Source organism: Poecilia reticulata, linkage group LG16, assembly GCF_000633615.1.
Source record: "Poecilia reticulata strain Guanapo linkage group LG16, Guppy_female_1.0+MT, whole genome shotgun sequence".
In the NCBI taxonomy this organism is placed as follows: Eukaryota; Metazoa; Chordata; class Actinopteri; order Cyprinodontiformes; family Poeciliidae; genus Poecilia; species Poecilia reticulata.
In genome coordinates, this window is record NC_024346.1 from 25,111,645 (window position 1) to 25,135,351 (window position 23,707).

At 39.5% G+C, this 23,707-nt stretch overlaps 1 protein-coding gene across 1 annotated transcript in view; it reads left to right on the forward strand.

Annotated features, from left to right (window-relative positions):
• Positions 1–4,641: 4,641 nt before the first annotated feature.
• Positions 4,642–23,707, forward strand: part of znf407 (zinc finger protein 407) — a 192,759-nt gene continuing 173,693 nt past the window's right edge. The window contains exons 1-4 of the mRNA XM_008432014.2: positions 4,642–4,726; positions 7,450–8,081; positions 8,270–10,471; positions 18,820–18,934. Of these exons, the coding sequence (XP_008430236.1) occupies positions 7,517–8,081; positions 8,270–10,471; positions 18,820–18,934 (2,882 nt within the window). The 5' untranslated portion in view covers positions 4,642–4,726; positions 7,450–7,516. The remainder of the gene's footprint in view (positions 4,727–7,449; positions 8,082–8,269; positions 10,472–18,819; positions 18,935–23,707) is intronic.

Sequence of the window (23,707 nt, forward strand, 5' to 3'; positions counted from 1 at the left end):
CTCACAATGCTTTTATCAAATGCTGAGTGTAATGATTCTGTGTAACGACAGGCTGTTATAACCAAATGTTGTGTTTTTACATGAGAAAATGTCAATCATTCATTAATGCATTAGTGTGGATTATCAGTCATCAGGCAAAACCATCCTGATGCTGGTGTTGGTCGTGTCATTAGCTGGACTGATGTTATTACTCCTGTGCTGCAGTTGTTACCACATCTTCTTGTTTTCACATTTGGATTTCTTTCCGATGTTGGCAAGTAGGACAGGGATCATACAGATCCACATCTGGTTAGAGCTTAGTAATCATTTATTTAACTGATTTTATCTATTTCAAAGAGTCCAAACTCAAAGAAACAAATTTAATTCACTGTTTATCCCAGTTTGTAAACAAGGACAAAGTTTAGTTTCAGGACAAAAAAGTTAAGCATCAGTTATTTCCTCAGGAAATTCAAGGCTRTTGCTTCAAWAGACCAACAKGAGCTCAGAGTGTTTGGAAGGAGGATTTTAACCCTTGTGTGTGCGAGACTGAAGCRATACAGTTGATGCCGCCTCGGGGCCCACGCGGCAAAAACGACACAGTTGATGCGTTACAGAGGAAGCCAACCTGCCGCTGCAACGGTGGTGTAGAGCAACACAAACACCAGAGTTCACAGTAGATGCCAGCATGCAGCCGAGTGAACACAGCTAGCTAGCTATCCATCAGAAGGTTCAGCTAATCTGTTGTGGAAATCTGAGTTCAAACTGAAATAATGTTAAATATTTTTGGATTTTTGATTAGGAAAAAGAAGACGAAAAAAAAAACAAACATGAAAAACGTCTGACCTCAAAATAGAAAACATCCAACTATTTACTATTTCCACCCATTATTCCAAAAACTGACATCTGATCATCAGCTTGAAAAAAACATGACATTCATAACCATGATAAAGAAAATGTTCAGCAATTGATGCTAGAATCAATTAGAAAATATAAAAAGATCCAAAAATGTGTCTTTAATCAACATTAATGAGAAGATAGCTTTTATGTTTTATTTCATCACCAAACAGGGCATATCTCCATATAAAATTACCATTAAGAAAAGCACTCAAAGCTGATAAATCAGTTCTCTAAATCAGTGACGTTGTACAGAATTTCAAAAATGTGTCATTTATTTCTTTCAGTGTAAAATATTTTGTGATGTTTAATACTTTAATGAAAAAACTAACATTTGCTGTACTTCTCCATTTATTCTGATAAAACAATAAAACAGCCTAATAATCAATGATCATTAGCGGTCATTTACAACAAGCTTTAAAGCATTAAACATTATAAATACTTCATAACAATATCAGTGACACTATACAGACTCAGAACCCTTTGATACAAATACAAACTTATTATTACCATGACATCAAGTTTTGCTCAAAGAAGGAAAATCAAACCAACCAAAAAAAAAAAGGTTTGCTTATTTGCTTATTAATAATATCAGCCAAAATAATACTAATGGTCATTTAAAGAACAAATCATACAAATAGACATCAATATTTCCTTCTTTAAAAGGTTTGTTAATGCTTTCTGTATGCTTTATTATGAAATGCTGATATATTTTGACTAAAATACCAGAATGTTCACATAACTTTTATACTTTTGGCTGTCTGAGGATACATTTTGAATATTAAATCAGGTGTTATGATCAGATACTCAGTACTTGAGTAGTTTACCAAATACTTTTTACACTTGCTTAATTAAACGTGTTTAAGGTATGCTACTCTGATTGGAGTACAATTTTGGGGTAATCTAACCGACCTCTATGCATAAACAATTGCTCTATGGATCACTTTTTAAAAACAAAAAACACCGCCATAAAATAATGTCTATCACTGCAATGGACGTCCCACCCCATGAGAGTAGGACGACGCGACGACGCGCCCTTATTTTTATTTCTGAAAGGTGGCAACCCTGGTCCTGGTGACACATGATTAGTTGTGTTAAAAAAAAAACTGAAACAAAGAAAATTGTTTTACCTTGAACTGTGGTGAGGTTTAGATCTGATTTAACTATTAAAGACAAAAAAGCTTCTGCCTTATTTACTTAGCCCAAATGGCAGGTTTTATGTTGATTGGATAGACGTTTGGGAAGTTTTAAGCAAATGTTTGGTCTAATTTGTGACCCGATTTTATTGCCTTAAAGAAGATACAAGACATAGAATCATCATTCTATATAAGCTGCCATTTTGGACTAATCAGATTTCACTGATCCTGCCACAAAGCATGAAAAATATGTGCTGTGTTACCTGCTGCGTAAATGCTAACTAGCTTGACTGTTCAAACTTTCACCAAAGAATTGGCCTTAAAGTCAAAAGTTGTATTTATTTTCGGCTTGAGTTTGTTTGTGTAGTCCAACATTATTTGTTTTTAGCGCCATTGTAGTTGATTTTTACTTGTTTAGTATTTCAGGTTATGAGTTATTGTTAACAGTTCCCGTTTTGGTATCTAAACACTAGATGTTAGTTATTTTAACACATATTTTTTTTCTCTAGAAGCCTAACCTATTGTGCTTGGTCAACCCAACTATTTATAATAGGTGGCAATAGTCCTCTACAGATTCAAAATTGTCTCTCAAGATCTTCCCTTCTGTATATAATTGTGATCCAAGTCAGATTGTTTTTAAGCCTGCAGCTTTTAGAGTGAAAATGTTGAATTTCTTTTTATTATCTGACCTCCCAAATAATGACTGGTGGAAGCAAATGATTCTATTTTGAATGGAAAAATGGAAAATTAGGCAGGAGGCCAGTTGTGTTTCAAACCATCCATGTCATATAAATTTGACTGTGATTAATTAAAGCCAATTACTCCAAAAAAAACCCCAAATTGTGTGTTCATTTGGGGTCGGTATCATTTATCACCTCCTGACTCGTTGGACTGCTTAATCAATTCATGCTCACGAATTAATCCATCTTAAGTGTTTCCATAAAACTAATGCTGGGTGTCACATGGAAGTGGTAATTCATCAAGGCTTGACCAAAAGAAAAAAAATGTAAACTACACAGGCAGTGAGTGGGTTTCTTTCTCACACACACAGTGTTTCTGTGTAGCACACAAACTAAAATTTAGAGTGTTAAGCAATGGAAAGTCATTCCTTGTTTTATTTTTATTTTATTTTTTTACTCCCTTATTTCAAAGTCTTACAACCAGTTAGAAACATCTCTTTAGCAACTATTTTTATAGACAAATGGCATTACTATGCCTTTGAGCAATTTGGAAAAGCCCAGGTGATGATGTCATGACTGTGGAGGAGAACTTGTGGATTTATTTTACGGCAGCACCTTGTACACAAAAAATAAATAAATCAAAAGTATAACGGGTATAAACAGAGAATGTCCAAACATTCTTTTTATTTGGAGGTAAAACGTGGATGTCAGTAACCCTGAACACACCATCCCAACTGTGAAGTACAGTGGTGGCAGCATGAAGGTGTTTTACAGCAGGAGGACTTGTGCACTACACGAAACAGATAATATCATAACGAGAGAATGATATGTGTAAATATCGAAGAAACATCAATATATCTGCCTGGAAGGTAAAGCGTGGGACTCAAATGGGTCATCCAAATGTACAATGAGTCATTTCATACTGAAACACTAGATACAGAGGAGGTTGAGGAGAACAAAATCAATGTTTTGGAGTGGCCAAAAAGTAAAAAACAAAACAAAACACCTGACTTTAGTCCTAAAGGAAATATGTGTAAATGGGCCAAGATTCTACTCAACTATTTTAAGAATCCAATGGAAGGACATCCAAACCATTTTACCCAAGTAACATGATCAGACAAAGTATAAAAGTGTATTTTTATACAATATATGTAAATAACAGGATTTATGTGTTTAAATCTTACTATATTTTCTCCATTGGATTTTACCGTCTAAACACAATTTTACACCTTTTAGTGCTTCAATTTGGAATAATACAAAATGCATTTAAAAAAACAAACAAATAAATAAAATGGATAGAAAAGAAAATTGGATACTTTTAGTCCATCTAATGGATGACAAAGAAGGTATTGTAAATTTTATTAAATTCCAAGTGAAATTTATCCTTGATTGCACACACAAAAAATGTCCTTGGTTGTTGTTGCTCATTGTATTTCTTCATGCTCCAAGTTTTAGAGAATAAGAAGTAATGGATGTGCATTTTGGTAGAAAGAAAGTCAAACTCAAAATTTTCTTTGAAAAAAAACTTGACTTTTATCTAGAACAGAGTTCATGTTTTTAAATTTTATTTTAAATTTGTGCTGTCTTATTATGTGTTCTTTATTATTTCGAATTGTGCTACATGCTCCCTGGATTCGGTTAGACAGATATTTAAATTGTTGATGCATCTTTATTTTATATAGACCACCTTGTTTTATGCTTTATTCTATCGTTGGAAAATTGCCAAATTCATAGTTCATATTTTTCCTTTCTTTTCCAATACGTCTTCAGCTTTTATTATCCGTCAGTAATTCACTATCAATGTATTTATAATGCAATATTCAAAGTCCTTTGTGCGCTAAATTGTTTTAAGAGGTTTTAACGGGCATCTTTGTTCAATATTCCCACGGTACAAAATGCATCATGTGGTCTACCAGCTGATGTAGAAAAAACCCGGGGACAACAAGGCCGCCTGTGACGCATCGCTCACGCTACGGTACGCCATTTGTGTCTAGCAGCAAAAAAGCGCGCACCGTGGAAACACTCACCTAACAAGGGGTAAGTCCGCTTGATTTATGAAATTTAGTCCATATTTGTACTCAAGCTGCGTTTAAATTGGCGACATTTATGGATATACGGTGTTTTAACGTGCTGTTCAGACTAAATGGGTGACTAATTCAGAGGTCGACGTTAGCCTCCTTTTTGGGCCTCTGTGCTGCCGTCGTTTTCCAAACGTTCGAGCTTGTTAGACCCGCCTTAGCCCTGCTATGATTGGCTGTTATAGCCGAGGGAGGCATTTCATTGGACGCGCTGTGTGAAAGTACAGTAGAGGAACGTGTTGCTAGTTAGCAAGTTAGCAGCAGACTCCAGCTTCAGCAATGCTACATAATTTTACTCTGACACGAGGACATAAACTATTGAACCCTCAAATATATGGATTTTTGCAAAAGTGTTGCACCTTGCGGAATGGTTTTTTTTTATAGTTTTTCTCTGGTGTAGACGTTTTAGCGTGCTTTACAATCATCTGGGGCTAACTTTAACACGACTTTCAGTTAATGTTGACGGGCTAGTTAGTAAGCAAAAAGTCAAACTTGATGTAGTCAGCCGCCAAAATGAACAACTTGGCTGAGTTTTTAAGTAGTTTTGTAAAATATGAAGGACGTAAGATGTTGCATGCATCTAAATCTGCATCTCCTTTCATTTCATAGCAGCTATCGTGCTAAAACTAAACCTTTCACTGTCCGTTTGGACAACATTTGGTCTTCTCCTCAAATATTATCCAGGCAGGCATCAAAAAATCTACTTTCACTAGGAGTTTTATAAGATTTTGTTGAAGATCTGTTGCCTCCACCTTTATTCCACACGTCCAGTGGATGTAGCTGATGTTTCATTGTCAAAATAAAAGAATGCCTCTGTGGTTTACATTTTTCGGCTTTCTTGAAATGTTTGTTAAAGCTATGTTTTATAGATTTTTCTTATACTTGTGGATACAAAAACGTTGCATTAGTTTAATTTCTAAGCATGTTAGCAATTAGAAAAAAACAACAGCTGGATGGTCACTTTAGAAAGTGGAAATATAGAAGTTAAATTAGGAAATGAAATTAAAAAATAAGTAGGTAAATGGTAAATCCCCAGTCTTTGGCTTGTTAAAATTGCATGCAAACAGTTATTGAAAATTGTGTTTTCTGTCCATACCTGATGTGTTTTGACATGGAAACAGAACTTAAATTATTGAAAAAATAGTGAAAGATTTGCCAACTGGGCAAGGTTTGAAAACACAAAAACATACAAAAGTGAACAATTACACATTAACACTAGTAGGATACATTCATATGCCCATTGAAGTGCCATTTGAACTGTGCAGTTACACTTCCCTAAATATTCATCCTGCTTGAACTTTTTCACATTTATGTTACCACCAAAAACTTCAAGGTGAAAGAATTGTATTGAAAATGCTAACACAAAGTAGCATATAGCTGAATTATGTTCAGCCCTATTTACTTCTGATGAAAAACCACTGCAACCATCCATCCATTTTCTTTACACCCTTGTCCCTAATCAGGTCAGGAGGGTTGCTGGTGCCCATCTCCAGCAAACGTTCCGGGCGAGAGGCGGGGTCACCCTGGACAGGTCGCCAGTCTGTCACAGAGCAACACAGAGACAGACAGTACAGACATGGATCCAAACTGGGATCAAGATTTGAAAACTAATTTTCACGGATACGCTTAATTCACCCATCCAGTCTGACTATATCGGAATTAAAAACAAACATCTCAGAGGATGAATTCCACCAGCGTCTCCTACACCCCCCCCGAAATAAACTGATTATAAAAAAAACGATATAATTGAATTTACAATATTTACAGCATTAATATAACTCAATTAAGAGCCAAATAAAACCTGCTTTTAAATACGTTTTCATAAATAACAACGATCATTAAGATTGCATTTTTGCTTGTAATGTTATGGTTTACATATATTTTTTTTAAATCCCATGTGAGATTGAATATTTTGCAATCAAACTCACCGATCATATTTACTCCAACAAAACCAGACTTTACCTAAATGTTTTAATCTGAGATAAGGTTGAGAAAAGCTGCAACAATTACAGCGTTAGGATGGATTACCTACAGTGGTTATTTATGTTACTTATAGGTCCCTCGGATAATAATGATAGCGATGTAACGAAACCTTTTAATTCTTAGAAACAGCAACCTGTTATGTTACCATGCTTTTAGTAACAGTTTGTGTCTATTAACACTAGATGGCGACATTTACTCATGTTTAACCAGACGGAGTTGAACTGGATTTACCTTCACATAATCTTCTTGGCTGTGGTGTCCAAACTTTTTGCCATGCAGGCCAAAATTGTGAAGATGACAGTAGTCATGGGCCACAAAGATTAGATTTTTAAATAAAAATGCAAAAAGGAATGTGAGATTTTTTTATTTATTTATTTTTTATTGTACATGCAAAACAGTAGTCAAAAATGGGATATTTAAATGAAAGTAATGTTTTTTTGTAGGAAATTAATAGGTAATTCATGGTAATTCCGAAATATGTAAAAAGTTTCACATTGCTCTTATTAAAAGAAAGACATATCATTTCTGAAATTATAGGGTCAATTGTCATAGGACATTATGAGATACATACAAACTCATTTTGAGAGCTACATCTGATCTTGGAGTTGGTATTGGCTGTTATGCAGTAATATATTCTAGACACTTGGACATGCCGCATATAAACATGTTGTATTTCTTTCTTTTCTTTTTTTTCCTCAGGATTTTGATGCGGTTTTGATGACACCACTGGATTTCACATTTGCGCGAAACTATAACAGGAAATGATATGGAAAAAGCCCTGGAATTAGGAGAGGGGGATGCTGAGAGCAAATCAGCTGAAAACGACTTTGTGAGGGTGCCGGCAGATGATATGGAGATGGAACAAACCACAGGGGTCTCCCCTGGTAGTGCTGGTGAACTCGATAAGGCAGAGGAAGAACGTGCTGAGAGGCCATTGCCAGACGGTGGACGCGAGGGCGGGGAGAACGTTTGCAAAGTTTGTGGGTTCTCAACCATGTACCCGAGATCACTGAAAATTCATTATACACGAAAACATGGGAAAGTCACTGAAAAAAATCCTCAACCTCATGAAGAAAAGGTAAATAATCTTAATGCCAGTCAAGTCCAAGAGCAAGCCACCATAAAAATCGAGGAAGACGACGGTGAACAAAACCAGAGTCCAGATTTAGACCAAGAAGAGACCAACACGGCTCAGGAGAGAAGAGTGAGCAAGCGAACCCCGAAACCTAAGATAATTTATTCCTGCAACTACTGTGGACATGAATTTAGAGACAAGGCTCCTCTTGATGTCCACATTCAGAGATACCATGCCAAAGATGTCCCTTTAACTTGTGAGTATTCCCTTATCTCCTGTTCACAGTTGACATTTCATCCATGAAAATATTTACATCCTCATCCATACAGCTGAATTACATTTTTAAGTAAATTGAATATTAACATTGGATACTGATGACCATGATGTTTCTCTGTACTTGTTGAGAAAGGCTAAAAAGAAGGATATCTCTCTGTGTCTTGTTAGTTGAGGCGGAGGAGAACGTGGGCGAATCGGAGGAAGCCGTGGAGAGCTGCAGCACTGAAAAGGCTTCACCGTCAAAAGTGGCACCAAAGCGTGTTCTCAGCAGGTTCCAGCTGAAATGTCCAATCTGTGATTTCAGGGTGGGCAGCACTGCAGTGCTGGAAAATCACGCTCGCGATAAACACCCCACCCTAGAGTGGCTCCGCTGCAAAGTCTGCAACTTTTTTGCAGCTACTTCAGAGTGGATGAGTACTCACCTGTCGTCGGATGGACATTTGGAGCAACAGAAAGTAAAAAAAAGCTCAGAAGCTTCTTCATTTGAAAAGTGCGTTGAGAAGGTTAGCAGAGACTGTGCGGGAGAGGATGCAGTTGTGGGTCACCTCGATCAGGTGGTCCCCGGAGAAGAGGGGACTACTTTGATCGAAGATCAACAGAAAGCCGATGAGCTGTCAGAGGCAGCCGAGTCTGTGCTGACTGAGGAAGAAGATGCAGAGCTTGAACCTCCAAGAAAGAAAAGAGGAAGACCAAAACAAGGGTCTTCTACTACTTGTGGATACTGTGGCTTGGTTGTGTCCAACGCCACTAATCTCAGTGTTCACGTTCGCCGCAAACACAGCAAAGATTATGGCTACAGCTGCACTTTGTGCAACTACAGCTGTGTTACCAAGGGAGATATGGATCGTCACTGTTTTACTAAGAAGCATGTGAAAAGGGCACAGGAGAGTTCGAGTAAGAGCTCGGCGAGGGCCAACTCCGGTGCGCCGTTGCTTGAGCCAACCAGCGCACCAGCTACTGGCACACAGCCTACTGACGCAAGGCAAGAACAGGATGGGGAACTTCTTGGAGACCGCAAAGACGAAGCCCAAACTGAGTCTGACACAAGCCAGCATAAAAGCAAGTATGACTCTGTCAATGCTTGCAGTCTTTGTGATTTTGTTGCCCAGTCAATCCCATCCCTCCATCTCCATGTCAAGAGAAAGCACACCAAAGATTTTGAGTACGTTTGTCTAGCATGCAGCTATTATGCCGTTACTAGTAGGGAAATGTATCGTCATGCTAGCACAGAGAAGCACAAACAAAAGAGTCAGAAATACCTGGAACATCAAAAGGGCAAAGAACAAAGAGCTTCAGAACATCCCTTAAAAGAGACGGAGATCAATGAGCCTCCTGGGCAGAACTCCAGCACTGTCTGTGAACATCCAAACCCCTCAGATTGGTCAGGATCTTGCTACATTGACAACCCGTGTGTGGAAATGCAAGATCCAGCTGCGCCATCTGTCACTACAGAGATTGTTCGTGTTGTGGTTGGTGGAACTGAAGGTGAAGATGAAATGCAAGTGTCAACTAATACATCGCCGGCTGACAATGAACCAGAGTCAACCAATCGGACAGCTGAGATGACTGTGCAGCAGGCTTCAGCCGAACTTCAGCTTCCATTAGATGAGTCTCCACATGAAGAGAATCAGAATTTAGAGGGTACACAAACAGGAGAGGAGACTTCAAAGGAAGATGCAGCGGTTGTTGATATGCAAATGTCCAAAGCTCCCCCGTTTGATGCCAGCATTGTTTCCTTCAAGGCCCTTGCAGAGCAGGAGGTAACATTGGCAGAGAGTATGGCACTGGAAGGAGAGGCCCCTGTCATATCTTTGATTGGAGGGATAATATCTAGCGTCACGTCCCCCAGCTCTACATATGTGAGAAAGCTCAAACCCAAGGAGGTGAAGGTCAGGGATGAAGCCAAAGCCTGCAGCTCTCGCATACGCTGCGAGGACTGCGGCTTCTTGGCGGACGGCCTCAGCGGCCTCAATGTCCACATCTCAATGAAGCACCCGTCCAAAGAGAGGCACTTCCACTGCCTGGTGTGCGGCAAGTCCTTCTACACCGAGAGCAACCTGCACCAGCACCTCTCCAGCGCCGCCCATCTCCGCAACGAGCAGAACAGCGTGGAGGAGCTGCCTGAGGGGGGCGCAAGCTTCAAGTGCGTGAAATGCACCGACCGCTTCGAGACGGAGCAGGACCTGTTTGTCCACATCAAGGAGAAGCACGAGGAGCTCCTGCGGGAGGTCAACAAGTACGTGCTGGAGGACACGGAGCAGATCAACCGCGAGCGCGAGGAGAACCAGGGCAGTGTATGCAAATACTGCGGCAAGGTGTGCAAGAGCAGCAACTCCATGGCCTTCCTGGCACACATTCGTACACACACTGGTACGTGAGCTCGCCTTCGCACACTCACTCACTGAATCTTCATCCCTCTCTCCTACTTTGAACATGTTGTGAAAACATGCATATCATTATTAGTAGTACCACATAGTTTAGCTGCTTGATTTGAAAACATCATTACATATGCATTATTACAAATTCACTACTTTGCAACGGCATACATTATTAAAACCTCTTGTAACTGATACAGATTACATACGCTGCTCTTTGGAAGTCTGGGTGAGCACTTAAATGTGACACGTTTTCCTGAATATCTCAAAACAATAATCTCCTTTAGTGAGTGTTTAGCGATTAGGCCTTTGTTTTTTTTTAGATGCAGCAGCCTTAAATTGGGCGAAACAGACTCCTTCAGTGGCTGCTGAGGCTTTTGTTAAGGCCACTATCTACTTCAGCCAGGTAATAGTTCTTTTTTGTAGAGGTGAAGGTAGAGACTGATTGAGCTTCAAACCAACAGGAGAGACGCTAATGGACCCCAGATTGGGATTTCCTGAGCAACGCTTGGTCAGAGACATGTGCGACTCATAATTGATGTGTCCATTACCAAGACTCAGTTGTAATTATAGTCAATAAGTCTCTGTAAATGTGTTAAAGCTTAGGCTAAAAGCATTGGAGGTCCAAAGAGAGGTGGGCTAATAATTTAAAATAATCAATGCAGACATATTCAAAGCCTTTAATTTCCCTGGTGTCTGTATGTCCATGTTTGCGCATATATATATATGTGTGTGTGTGTGTGTGTGTGAGAGAGAGAGGGGTTGTATGCCTGACGAGTGTGTGTGTGTGTGTGTGCGTGCGTGCGTGTGTGTGTGTGTGTCAGCCCTCATGGCTAGCTGATTATCCTCAATCCATTAGGATTTATCTTGTCATTTATAATGCAAAGCAGGGCTGCATTGGTCAGGGCTTCGGCTGGGAGACGTCCGGCAGGTTAAGAACACGGGGCGCTCCATTACTTTTCCCTGACCGTGTGTATTAATTGCTTTTAAAATCAACTTAATGCAGGAACGAGATGTGAGGGCGCCATCAATAAATGCCCCTCTCTGCCTCCCATAGTCCATCCCCCCTTTCAGGCTAAACTTTAATGGGACTTTAATTGAAGTCCGTGCTCTGTGTTTACTGTGTGTGTGTACATGTGTCTTTGTGGGCGTGTGAAGCCTCCTTTTAGAGTCAGACAAAGTAAGGAAGGTTTCCACTTGGAGACAGTGGATGGCCTGAGTGGGTATTTTAGCTGACCAGCTAACCCGATGACTATTTATCCAAGTTTGACATGACTGTTGATTTTACCTTTATGTATAACTGCCTGGCTAAAGAAAAAAACATGTAATTATCATGAAAAAGGTACGTATTTTTTGTTGCTCCTTTCAGAGGGTGAAACTCATGAATTATATAAACGTCGAGGGCGAAAAATCTCCCTGTTGTCTTTTGTAGTTTTGATGCTTGAAAATTAGAATATTGTGTATAATTAATTTATTGGAAACTCAAGTTGTCACACCCTAGTCAGCTAACTAACTCAAAACACCTTCAAAGGTTTCTTGACCCTCTAAGTGGTCGATAAGTCAATAGACTGGACAGATGTCCAGAAGACTCTCATACACACCCTCCACAAAGAGGATACGCCATAAAAGATTATTGCTGGTTGTTCAGCTTGCTGGATCCAAACATGTTAATAGGAAGCTGAGTGGAAGAAAAGTATTTTAGGAAACACTGTGGTAAGAAAAGGTGCACCACCAACTTGGATAACTTCGGCCTTGAGAGGATTGTTAAACCAAATGTATTTAAGGATTTGTGGGAGCGAATGTCCAGACCCAAATTCAATTGAGAATCTGTGGCAAGACTTGGAAATCAAATTATATTTGCCTTATGCCTCACAATTATAAACTGATTTTGTGTTGATTCAGCCCAGAAATTCAAGGGGCATCAGCACATTTTATTCCAGCGCAATCTTCTTAAATTTAAGGGGGGTGTTGAAAGAAATGACGCCATAGTCCTAGATTAATGCAGTTTATCTAATTTTACAGATCTCACATCACGGTTCTTCGTGTGCCAAAGTCTGATTTCTTCCTGCTGAACTCAAACGGCTTAACGCTGTGAAAACTGGAGGTTAAATCCCAATGATTAATGCGTAGCTTCTACATTCTTCATATTAATGGTTACCCTACACATATTCATAATTTTACCCGGTGTCATAATTCTTGAGTTTTGAGGTCACTTACTTAGTGTTACTTAAGAAAATGAAAGTAGTGACACCGAGGTCCCAAAAGATGGCGTCCAGTCAAGGGCACATTAAAGTTTCAAATAAACAGTTTGTTTTGTTTTTATCCAACAGTGCGGTGGGCTTGCTTAGGTGATTAAATCCCCACTTTTATGAGCGCTTTCCGTTTCGAAGACGAGCCTCATTTCTCCTTGTTTTGACAGCATATGTCAGTTACTATTATTGCTAAATTCCCTCATTACAGTGAATTATTTACCTTTTCACGTGCGGCCATTCATTCTGAGAGTTTGTTCGCGGGGGCCGCGGAGCGGCACGGTGGGGTTCTGCCAGTTTCTGAGCAGGGAGCACGTCCAGATCCTTTTAATTAAGACCTAGTTTTTATTCACTTGATTAATCAGTGAAATCAGGGAACGGTGGTGGGAGGCTGCACACAGATTTGTCAATTTGTCCCTTTAAGGAAACCCGTACACATGGCTTGCGTTTTTGCCAATGAGCTGGAATTAGCATTTCGAGCTAAATTGGTCACTTTTTCACCAAAGCGAGCTGTCTGACCTCAGACCGAGGCTTCAAGCAATGCGCACACATGCAAGGCATGGGAGTTAACACACAGGGTGGGATTTGGGTTCCTATTTAGAATTGCTAATAAAAAGAAAATAATTTAAAAGAACACCCAATACAATGGCAATTTCTTTGTATGGATTTTTTTTAAAAAGTGGCTCTTAAAAGTAAATATGCTCCCATTAATATTTCAGCTTTCAGTGATTCTTGAGAATTGGGACAAAACGGGTCCTATGGATAAAACACAAAATTTTAATAAAATATACACAAAATATATATATGTTTTTCAAATATCTGACTAAACTAATCAGGGTCATGTGATCACAACAATGTATATTTTCCTGGTGTTTGCTGAATATTTTTTTATTTTAAACATTGTAATTGGTGGATGTTGCCTGTAAAATCCCTTGTCCTGGAGCAGAACTCAATACATTATAATAGTTTAAAACAATTAAAGGAATACTAAGATAATATATTATGACAATTAAGTATAAGTATTCATATAAATAATTATAAAAGTATCAATAAATTGAATCAAAAATAATGTTTATATATTTTACAACTCCATTGAAATTTGTCCCAAGTTTTTGTCAACACAGTCAAACATAAAAAGAATGTAAAAAAAAAAAAAATCAGGCATTAATGGGGGGCACCAGAACTTCTGAGGACCCCATGACCTCTTCCTTTCTCTTTCTTTGCTAAGAGGGCTAGTTAGCTCTGGTTAGCATATCTTAGTCTTTAGGTTTTTCTTCTTTTTATTTATAAGCTACTCGTCACAACCATGATATGCCAACTCCATAACTGACAATTTACAAAACTTTGATGAAATTTTGTGAAATAAAAGCTTAAGTTTGGTATATTATAAAGATTTCATGGACCTGATGAGCTACAATATGGCCTCCTTCAGAATAACATCATATAAATTATTTCGTCAACTCCGTCAGATGTCAACTCCATCAGACTTTTTGTGACTCTTTCAGTGAAATTGTTGACAAATCTCACATAAATGTGCAATTAATTCATTTTAATGTATTTTACATAAACTGCATTACTTCATATGTATCAAGTATTTAATTTTACTCATTAGTTTGTCACCACTTTCAGTTCTGTGTCAACTCCATCAAATGGACTTTTGGTTGTTTTTTGTTTTAAATATTTCTTTTGTTTCTTGAGAAGCATTTGTCTGTAAAATGAGTAAAAATATCACTAATAGGGTATTTTAAAAATAATGTAATATTTATTTTTGTCAGATGGTGATGACAAAGTTCTGGGTCAGGTCAATTAAAAATGTAATTTAAAAAAAATGTTGCAACTGGGAAACTGCATCTTTACATTTCCAAAACATTATTTGTCATATTTGCAGACATAAGGTTGGGAAATAATATTTTTTTTTTTGGAAAATTAAAACCAATTTTGTCCCTATTCTCAAGAATCACTGCTTTTTATGTTTAAAAAAAAAAATCACATGTACTTTTCCCACAAATTAAGGGAACTTTTGTTTGGCTTCTATTTTTTTCCCTTTGTGGCAACAACACCTATAGCTGTTTTTTTTTTTTTTGGCCAAAGTTACCAACATGACTATTTTGGCTGAAAAGCAACAAATGCTCTTCGAAGATTAGGACGGTGGCCCACAGCAGTGTCTGACCAAGCTGGTGACCAGCATGAGGAGCAGGTGCCACTGTTTATTTTATTTTGAATTTTTGTAAAAAAGCAGCCTGAAAACTGGATGAATATATATATATATATAAAAGGGAACATTCGCATTCGGCAGCAGGGGGAATGTGTTAAAACATGCTACCAGGTTGCATAAAGGGAAGTGGAGGACGCCTTTGCAGTTTACTCGTACAGTCCTCCACATGTCAAAATATTTCAGGCTCCATTGCATCATTATTTAATTTCCATTGTCATGTTTATCAGTTGTGGAAGTGCAGTATTAACATACTTCATGTTTTTTTTTTTTTTTTTTACAAAAATGCTGCCACGTTTAAAAAAAAAAAGTAAAAATTCTTGGCTTTGTGTACAGAAACCTTTCACAGATGCCACGGAACAATGTGGCAACACGCAGGCAGAAGTGCTTCTCTGGGTGCACTTTTCACACTCTGGTGCTGACAGGTGAAACGTTTCAATAAAGGATCATATTTAATATATTTCTGACTTGGTGCCAAAATTCAGATCCACTCATTTCTATGCGGCAAAAAAAAGATATTTGTAATCTGAAATAATGGAAAGGAAGGCAAGAGATTGAAATAAACTTTATGTGGGTATCTTGCAATCTCATGTGTCAAAGAGAAATGGAACAAACATGAGCACAAAGTCATTTATTCATGTGAAATTGACATGTTTTTATTCTTATTTTCCTCCAAAGCTGAAGGCTACGGCAGAAAGTGTGTGGCATGTAAAAAGAAAAAAAAAAAAAAAAGCTTAAGACATCACGATATGTGAGGTGAAACATTGCATGAGGTTTCTCTCTCCTCTCAGGAAATGAATTAGTCATTCTCTGTCTCATCTGGGATGTGAAGCAGCCACATTGCCCCTGTGTGGATGGCAATATTAATTTAACATGACACCGCATTGATGGTCAATTTCAGTTTCAGGGAGGCTGTTTAAGTAGAGTGGTGGAGTATTAATGTGATAAGATGTTTGAACGGGGGATGAGGGGGGGAGGTGACGGTACATCCCTCTCTCTCTCTCTTTCTACTCTGCCATGTTTCATGCTCAGCCAGCCATCTGGACAAATCATCTCTCCACACACCTCTCTCTCTCTCTCTCTCTCCTCAACTTTAGGTTGGATGTGTCTGAAAGTGTGTGAGTGAGAAGGGAAGAAAGGATGATTGTCTCTTTATGTTTTCTCAGTGGCCAATGTGTTTTGGGAACATAAAGCTCGGCTGTGAGGCGGGGCTCTGAAACTACATGTAGGTGTGATGGTGGGTGTGGTGTGACCCTGTGCTGCTGTCTTTTTGTTTTTTCATTAGGTGTCGACGGCAGTATTGTTGTGTGTGATTTCTCGGCGTTTGGGTGTGAAGTCTGCAGCTACAATTGGGGCTGTAATAAGTTTTTTTTTTCCCCTGTCTTTATTAGCTCCTCTGTTTATGCCTATGTAAATATGTGTGGTGTACAGCAGAGATATGCGAAATGAAGAGGCTGGCCATGTGCGCCCCCCCCCCCCCCCCCCCCCCCCCCCCCCCCCCCCCCCCCCCTCTACACACCCTCTTTCTCTTGTCCCTTGTGTTTATGGACCTTGTTAGCACAAGCTTGCCTTTCAATCTTCGTTACTGGCGTAAAATTCGATGTGTCGTACTTCCAGCTCACAGCAAGTGAACCGTGTATGAACGAATTAGTAATCTACACAAAGTGCTTAATCAAATCAGCAGCTGCCCCTGGAATAAATATTGTAGAACGTCTTGGGATATTCGCTGGCAGAGGGTGAGGGTTTGCTCAAAGATGCATGCGTGGATATCATACCCGGCTGCCACTTAGAGTGAAGTGTCGCACTGTGTCACGCCAGCCTAAATTCGGCTCAGCCCGCTAACAAATTCTACATTCTACGCATATGTTTAATTTATTTTTTTTTTTTTTTTTTTTTGGGGAGGCTTTATGAAGAGTAGGTATAAAATAAATTATAATAATATTGGATTTAGGTGTTTTATTTTTTCTAAATGTATAAATCTTGATATATGGTGTATTTCCTCAGTTTTCAAATATTTACATTTCACTCCATTGCATACAACGGTAATTAGTGGATTTGCATAACGAACATCCAGAGAACATAACATGTTTTAGCTTATTATAGTGTAAAAAAAGTGTTCTCCATTGACCGGGCTTTATTAAAAAATACAATAATACATAAATCACAAAAAGAATAAAATGATGAACAAAGATTTATACAGAAAGTAAGTGGAAGAAACCATGACTTGTTTTCTGGGGTTTTATTCTTTCAAATATTATTCACTGTGTAATTAACCTAAAATAAATGGCAAATAGGGCTTTTTGTAGCTATACAGATGGCATGGTTCTTATGCATAAGTTTTCATTTTGATGCATATAATGGAATGAGAATAACCTACGGTGTTGGAAGATGCCTGTAGACATGCATCCATCCATTTACAGACTATGTTTAGTTCAGTATTTCACTTAAAAGTTTTACATTTACCCACTATGGACTGCTAGAGGGCGATACTGAGCTGGTTTCTGCATTGTGTGCTCAGGTGAAGAAGAAAACCGGACAGAAAGTGTTCTTCAGCGGAATAGCAACATAGTTCTCGCGTCTTTGTTGTTAGAAAAATCCTCCGAAATATGAAAACAGCAGAGATGTCTCACCGCTAAATTTCCTTGCAACAACTTTTGTTGTTGTTTTACTAACTTCTCCATATAATGTGAGGTTTGTTTTGTTCATCTGCTGTACGCATGGCGCCAGCGTCCGACAGTTTTATTGTCCCTTCCGGTCTTCACACAGTTCTGGGCGTCACCCAGAGCTTTGCTGCAGGAGGGATTAGTTCATTTCAGAAATTGTTGAATTGTTTTTATATGACAATATTATATGCGGTAAGGAGGACTAGGAAGTTTAAATCGGGCTGAAGTTTTTGTCACCCCTCAGCCAGTTCGTCCCGTCACTAATTCATTCAAGCCTCAGAGTTTGTTGAGGGATAAAACTGCACTTTACGGCCATGATGGCTTCAGTTTGAGATGAATCAACAAGGTCTATGATTAACAATGTTACATTCCTATTGTGAAACACGGAGGTGGAGCATTTGAGACCTAAGAAACTACAGGGAAGTGGGTCAAAATTAACAACAAAGATGAATACTGAAAAATTATTTTCTCTCAACCTTTGGTTGGTTGCAGCAGGATAAACCAAAGGTTCTAGAGAGGCCTTCTCTTTCACGATACGCTTTTGATCAGAGCCATGTTGGTAGAAAAGCAGAAAAGTTTAAACTCTTCCAGGCTACGCAAACTTACAAGCACAACTGCATATAAACGATAAACATTTCCCTGCAGACTCTCACTGAAGGAGATGTTTTTGGAACGTACCGGACTAATTTCTTGACATCAGACGCCCAAATACATCCCCTCAAATTCACAGAAGGTGACTTTTTTTTTTTTTGTAGTATGCTCCCGTTAAGTTGAGCTGGTGGCTGTTCATGCATCACACAGATAGTGCAGGCATCTGCCCTCACTGCTCTGCGGTTAAATGATGGATGGTGAAGAGAAGCTTTGCCACTCTCTCAAATGCTACCCCGCCCTCCGGACTTATTAATGACAATAATTAGGAGGAAACCTCCCTGTGAAGCCCGCCAGAGTGATTAGTGCTTTAATGATGGAATGGGAGGTAGCGAGTGCACCCAGAATTGATTTACGTATTCGCCCTGACCTTTGGAATCCAATTTACACATCCACAGGCAAAGAAAGAGTCGGTAGGAGATGAAGGAGAGTGACAAGGATAGATAGAGAGTGAAAGAAAAGCTGCTTGGCACTTGAAGTGGGACTCTAGTTTTTATTGGTGCTGAATTAGAGACATATCTTTTGTTCTTTTTTTTCTTCTTCTTATTGTTGCATTTGATTTGCTTTGCAGGATCTAAGCCCTTCATGTGTAAGATCTGCAACTTCGCCACTGCTCAGCTGGGAGACGCCCGGAACCACGTGAAGAGGCATCTCGGGATGCGAGAGTACAAATGTGACATTTGCGGGTGAGTGACGAGAGTCGGTTTTCACTCCTCGGTTAGCTTCCTCCCTTCAGAAGCCCTTCGCTCAGATGATGGCCGTGGTGAATAAACAAGCTTTTACACGCATAAGCAGAACTTGCAGAAATGCCTCAGGAGAAACTGTATCCGCAGCGGCTGCCAAAGTTTAGGCCGTTTTTGTCCATTTGAGATGGAAACAAATCATCAAAAGCCAGGATTTGTCCCACGAGCGCCGCTCTATGAAGTGTGAACTACAAATTGTATTTGTCTCAGGTGAATTTAAAAAGTCAACCCAGCGTGAGAGAGAAATGGAACCAACACCAACAATAGTTAACATTATTTCACAGACAGTTAACAAATTGTGTTTACTTTTTGTTAACAAAATAGTGTTAACAAAAACAGTGTTAACAACACTCTGAATTAAAGTGTTAACTTTAATTCAGAGATGTCCCGATTTGATCACATGTATCGATTTGGATCCTGATCAGACCTTTGTTAAACGAACTGAAACTGAGTCCTTGAAGAAACTCAAGTAATGATAATGTCTGAAAAGTATGTTTTGTACATATTTGTTAAAACCGTCACCATGTCAATGACTGTACCATGGACAATCTGAGAAAAGTTCGAGCTTCTCTACCTCCTCCCAGTGCCATTATTACCGTCTGAAGAAATGCATCCATCCCAATCCAAAACAACCAATCAGAGCCAGGAGGAGGGTCTTATTGCTGTCAATCACACTTGTGTACGTGTTAATGACTAGTCCTTAAGTTAAACATTCAACCCATGGACTAGTCACATCTGGACTGATTAAATTATATTAAATACGCAATTTGAGATCTGTGAAATCAGCTTCTATTGTGAAAACAAGAATACAGGAATTCTGAGGTTTCCTCAAAATATCTCAGGGCAAACTCTTGTGGGCCCACCACCGTGTAGGGAACCATGTAGGGCCCATGTGGGCTGTGACCCTACATTGGCAAACCCATGTGGGGCCACCATGGAACCCGCGGACAAACCCATATGGGACCCATCTGGTCTTCCCTCCTTTCCCCCATATGGGGTCCACCTAGGCATGCTGGCAGGGGAATCTTGTGAAGCGGCTCGCTTTTGCTTTAAGCTTGTGACATTCGCCGACTGTGTCGTCCTGCTTTTACACGCCACTGATTTAAATGAAGTTTTGAGCTGGGAGTCTTTATCAGCAGACTCCTGTTCTTAGAGAACTCAGAACGGTGCAAAAATAATTCTCATCCTCGTCATTATTTTAATCTGTTTAAAACTGCCAACAACAGAATTGAACTGATTAAGCTACGAAGTGAAACACTTGACATTATTGCTTCATGTCTGAATATCGGCGGTCCAAAAATAACATGAAAATGCGTTAATAATGTGGGATTCTTTATTATAACAGAAAGGGGGGAAAAAACAATTCTCTGCATCAACTTTCCTCTCAGCATAAAGTGAGAGAGATTATATTTAGCCAGCTGTACAAATAATCCTAATTGGAAGTTTATGTAGGTTACCACAAGGCTATAAATACCCAGTAGTTGAGGAGTGCGGCTGTTCCGGCGGTACTCCGTACCCCCTGCATGTTGACCATATGTTGTGCTCAGCTCCCTCCATTCCCGTGATAGACCTCCTCACAGCTTTGCCATGTTCAAATAAACGTGTTAAGCTGTTTAACACGCAGCCTGGGAATAGAGTAAATTGTGGGATTTTCAACCTTTTTTTTTCCTGAAGTTTCTGCAGGTTCTCTGAGACGTACGCCGCTAAAACATACATGTAGGAAGAGAGCCATTAGCTTCTCTCTCTTTGTGATTTTGTGCGTGTGTGTGTGTGTGTGTGTGCACGCGTGTGTGTGTGTGTGTGTGTGTGTGTGTGTGTGTGTGTGTGTGTGTGTGTATGCGTGTGTGTGTGTGTAAACTGGTATCATTCGGTCTGGTTGCAGGCAGATTTTTTTTTATTTCTGTTCCTCCAAAGTCGAGCAGAGCAAATGTGTTTATTTGCTCCCGCTGATGTTCGCAAACATATTACAGCAGGAGCCAACAAGCTTTGCTTTAAACACAGCATCTCCTTTAATGAGAGGAGAGGCTCATGTTTCACAAGCCCCGAACATCCCCCCACCCCCACCCAACACACACACACACACACACCCTAACCACCAGCACACATCTGAAAACCCGCTTCTCCCAAGTGCAGCAAACATGTTGGGCTTTGACCAAGCGTCTCGCTTTACAACGAGCGTGCACGCACGCACACACACACACATGCGCGTACGACTGGAGCGGTTCTCCAATATGCTTTTAAATGGGACTACTAAATACAACCCCTGGTTTCACAAATCATGCGGCTGTAGGAGCCGCGTGCTGCCAGTGCCAGCCACCGGTGACAAATCGGCCCTGTGTGTGCTTTCAGGACTGACTGATCACCAGGCCATCCCTCGGCTTGACTAAAGAGCAGCAAACACAAAGAAACTCCCAGCAACAACCTCATTAAGGCCAGAGCCATACATACACATAACCCAGCTTTGCCTTTTTTTTGTTGTTGTTGTTTTTTATTTTTTTTCATCCTCCCAAAACTTTTCACACTTTGATACGTCCCTAATCTGAATGTAAAGCATTTTTACTAACGCCTGGCAATGGATCAGGTGTAATGTGTGATGTTATTAGCCGTTTTGTTTTTTTTTTCTTTTTTTTTGGATCGGAAAAAGTGACCCAGAAAAAGTGAGATCATAGTGCGATTAAGCGAATGAAGGCGTTTTACTTCAGGAAACCGATGTTTTTTGGGGGGATTTTTAGGCGCAATCACACTTCATCACGTCAATTAACTCACCACTTTGTTTTTGGACTCCTATTTTTTTCCTCATGCGGTGTTGGTTTATGGTTTCATTAATCATTGATAAACTACGTGTTTTCCTTTACGTCCATGGCGTTTGTCATTTTGTTTCAGCTCCGATCATTTCCTGTCCTTTTTGCCTGAAGAAAAGGAGGGAGAACAAAAACAAAAAAAAAGATTTCTCGTCTTCCATTGATCGCCACGTCTTCCTTGTTAAACTCCCAGACCGGAGGATTACCTCGCCTCTGACTCTTTGAATGAACGGATGCGCGGCGCCTCGGCTGTCCGCATCGCTTTAGCAGCTGCCCGCCGCTGCTTTTCTCTTCCCTGGAACCTGGGGGGAGTTGTTGATAGTTAAAGATCATATTGTTTTGGCATTTAATTAAGAAATGCAAATGCAGGGCCAAGACAGATTAGAACCCCTGACCACGCTGCCAATCAAACGTGATTACGGCAGTCGGCGTCCTGCTCGCCATGCACTTCACGGGCGTTTGGCTGCCGTCTCGTTGTTTCGTTTGCTTCTTTCTGTTGTAGCCTGCAAAAGTATTCACGTCCATTGAACTTTTCCACTTATGGAAATCTAATTTTAATTCAGTTTTTGGGAAGGAAATTGATAAATTTTTAAAACACTGCACAAATAATAATAATAATAATAATAATAATAATAATAATAATAATAATAATAATAAAAACAAAACTAGAACGTTTTGCCAAGAGGCTCACTGCCACTCTGGAGGAGCTACAAAGTTTCACAGTTGTGGAAAGAAAGAAACACATAGCCCGAAACAAACAGATGGAATGTTTTGATCTTTTTGTGGAGAAAACGTAGGACTAAATGTTGGGAAGAAGGTTGACGGGTAATGTTGAGCAGAAAGTGTCTGCCTTGATTTTGCACGACAACGATGGCTGTCAAAATGAACTTTTCTAATCTTGAAGGTCCAATTTGTAAATTCATATCTGAGCATGCCAAAAATTTACTCACAAAAGTCAGCATATCGCCCCATGTATCGTCTCTTTAGTTGGCTTTTTTTATGCAGCTAGACAGAACCCTGATCCTGCGGTACCAATTAAAAGTGCACTACAAAAAAACTAAGTCTTACCAAGTATTCTTGATTTAGAGTTTTGGTGCAAATATCTTAGTTCAGTCGAAATAAGACAAAACCTAGCAAGATACAGGAGTTTGTTTTGAATCAATAATTCCTTATTACCGATGAAAAAGCTCTAGTTCCAGCGACAGTCATATTTCTTTGATAATTAATTTTTCCCATGTTAGATGTGAAATAATCTGCCAGTTGAGTTAGTACTTCTCTCATCAATATTAGGGAATCATTGACTTAAAACAAGCTGCTGTATCTTGCTGAAAAGTTACTTGTGAGTCAGTTTTGTCTTGATTCAAGTTCACTAAAACATTTGCACAAGAAACTAAACAAAATGTGAAAAAATAACGCAAATCTACTTGTAAGAAATAGTTGCGACAACAGGATCCGGATACATATTACAATTTTTGAAACACCTGAATGTCATAGTTATCACTGTAAAAATACATGTTTACCTAACCAGCCTGCATCTCTACAGCGAGATCTTAAATGTAGAGGTGGTACGCTGACCCATCATGTGTTGTAAGGATAACCACGTACTGTATGATGACGCGAGTGTCTTTAGAAGTGGAGCGAACGAGTGGAAAAGCATTAAGAAGCAGAGGGGCAGGAAAGAACCGTCTTGTACCAAGTCTCTGCAGAGGCTAGCTCAAAACTGGGAGACGCACGGATATCATTGCAATGTTAAACCTATCCAGGAGAAAGTCTGAGGCTTTTCGTACTCCCGGGAAGAGCTACGACTATCAACACTTATTCATGTGCTAAAATGGCCCAGTCAAAGTCTCCAGCTTAACTCTAGCTGAGAATCTGAGGTAAAATGTGAATACTGCTGCTTACAAATACTGTGTCT